General features: G+C 57.9%; 1 protein-coding gene across 1 annotated transcript in view; it reads left to right on the top strand.

The window, feature by feature from the left end:
* Positions 1–2,004, top strand: part of LOC104133289 — a 9,877-nt gene that overhangs the window by 1,237 nt on the left and 6,636 nt on the right. Inside the window, exons 2-5 of the mRNA XM_035899822.1 lie at positions 152–314; positions 825–927; positions 1,351–1,444; positions 1,886–2,001. Coding sequence (XP_035755715.1) covers positions 152–314; positions 825–927; positions 1,351–1,444; positions 1,886–2,001 — 476 coding nt within the window. The remainder of the gene's footprint in view (positions 1–151; positions 315–824; positions 928–1,350; positions 1,445–1,885; positions 2,002–2,004) is intronic.

The raw sequence follows: 2,004 nt of genomic DNA, 5'->3' as shown, positions 1-2,004 counted from the left end.
CCCCACATCCTGGCAATCCCCCCCCCCCACCGGCATGCACGCACCCAGTGCTGCCCCCAAAACATCTCCCTGCGTCCCCGTGTCTGGCAGGAGGCCGCTTTTTGGAGAGCGCTCCGTTTTTATTTAACGCCTTTCGTTTCTTGGTTCGCAGGCAGGCCCGGTAATCAAGGTGAAGATCCCGAAGGACAGGGACGGCAGGCCCAAGCAGTTTGCGTTTGTGAATTTCAAACATGAAGAATCCGTCCCTTACGGGCTGAGCCTGCTTAACGGGATCAAACTGTACGGAAGGCCCATCAAAATTCAGTTCCGATCAGGTACCTGCAAAGAGAAACGTTAAATAACCCATTTACTACAGAGAAAGCAAAAATGCCGTTGGCGTCCCCCTCCCGGGGGCAGATGTGCGTGTTACCCGTTAAACTGCAGGCGCTTCTCACCGCACGGTCACTCAGCTACTAGGCGGCGTCAAACAGACGTGTGCTTTTGTCCCCGGACTTCAGCCTTTCTGTCAGTTACGGCCGAGCACTTATGGGGTCTTTTGGATTATTCATTCCGTACTCTTGAGCGCAGTCCTAAATTGTTGGGCGAGCCGTGAAAGCGGCTCCCGGTGTCGGTTAAATGGGGCGTGTTGGCCAGAGTATCGCCGCCCGATTGCATCTTCCCCGGCGGGTATTAAGGCGGTTGCGGAGTCTCGTTGGATCACGTGCTTTCGCAAGTCACTGCTAATTAATTGCGTGGAAACTGTTAAGGCCTCACAAGTTTGCTTTGTAGCCAGGCTCCCCTAACGCGTGTTTGTCCATCTCGTGAAACCGTTTGTCTCTCCTCAGGGAGCAGTCACGCGTCTCAAGACGGCAGTCTGTCCGGTTCCCCGCATGGAGCTGCCAACACCAGCCCATCTGGCGTGCCGCATCCGGCGTCAAACTGCAGCAGGTAGGAGTCCTGTCGGCGCGCGCTGGAGGTACGCGGGCGTACTTTGAAGCAAAAGAGAGCGTTCGCCTGCTTCGCTGCCTTCCTGCCTCTCTTTCCAAGCGCGGTGTGGTCTCTCTTCCCTGCGGAATAAGTACTTCCCTTCCCCGCGCCTGCGTTCTCGGTGCCCGAAGCCCAGAAAGCGTAGCATCGTGTTCTGGTGCCAGCATGGAAAAGAGCCGGCAAGGCGAGGTGGGGAGAGTGCTGCCAAACGCGCGAGGCCAGCGCACCCACACCCGTTTCTGACTGCGGTAGCGAGTTCAGGCTGGCGCTTGGGCAGCGGTTTTGTTCGCAATGGGAGAAGCGCGGCTCGGATGCAAACGCCCCTTGGACTGCAGTGGTCTTGTGTTTAGGGCTAAAACGCCTCCTCTTTTTGTCTTCCTGCAGATACGACAGGAGTTCTGACGGTGCGGTAGCGGCGGGATTCGCGGCGGCGCAGAGGTCTCTGCCGCCTGCAGATAACCTTCAGAGACCAGCGGTGGTACGCTGCTCCCTCATGCTAACAGCCTCTGGCCCTGCAGTCGCCCGGGGCTGGCAGGTGGCACCTCACACAGTTGTCCCTAATTTGGCGTACTTGTTCCCTGTAACGATTGCGAGAGATTGCGGGGCTGGGAATATACTTTCGGAGTATTGAAATGACAATCCCAGAGGATTTAGGGCTCTTGCTACCGAGGGTTGGCACCGGGGGGGGCTTTGAGCTTTGGGAGCTCAGCTATAGATGAAGCAGCGGGTAACGGCTACTCTGTAAGTTCACATTTAGTCGCATTTCCCAGCCTAAAACTTTCACGTTCCCCTCTGCTTATAGCGTGACTAACGTGCGATTTTGGGGCTGGCGTTTCTCTGGCCCCTGTGCCCCATCCAAGCGCTCTGCCCAGAAGCGAGCGTGGCAAATCCACCAACCCTTTTCCTCTTCTCTTTCCAGACGAGCAGCGCCATGTGGCAGCCACCTCCGTTCGGGGGGAAGTACGAGCCGCCCGCCTTCGCCCTGCCCGGCTACCCACCGGCTCCTCCTGGCTGTCACCCCCCGCCGTGCCCCCCGCA

The sequence above is a fragment of the Egretta garzetta genome, unplaced genomic scaffold, assembly GCF_000687185.1.
Source record: "Egretta garzetta isolate BGI_Z169 unplaced genomic scaffold, ASM68718v1 scaffold110, whole genome shotgun sequence".
In the NCBI taxonomy this organism is placed as follows: Eukaryota; Metazoa; Chordata; class Aves; order Pelecaniformes; family Ardeidae; genus Egretta; species Egretta garzetta.
The sequence above is the reverse complement of the archived record's forward strand: the minus strand, read 5'-3'. Positions and strand labels throughout refer to the sequence as shown.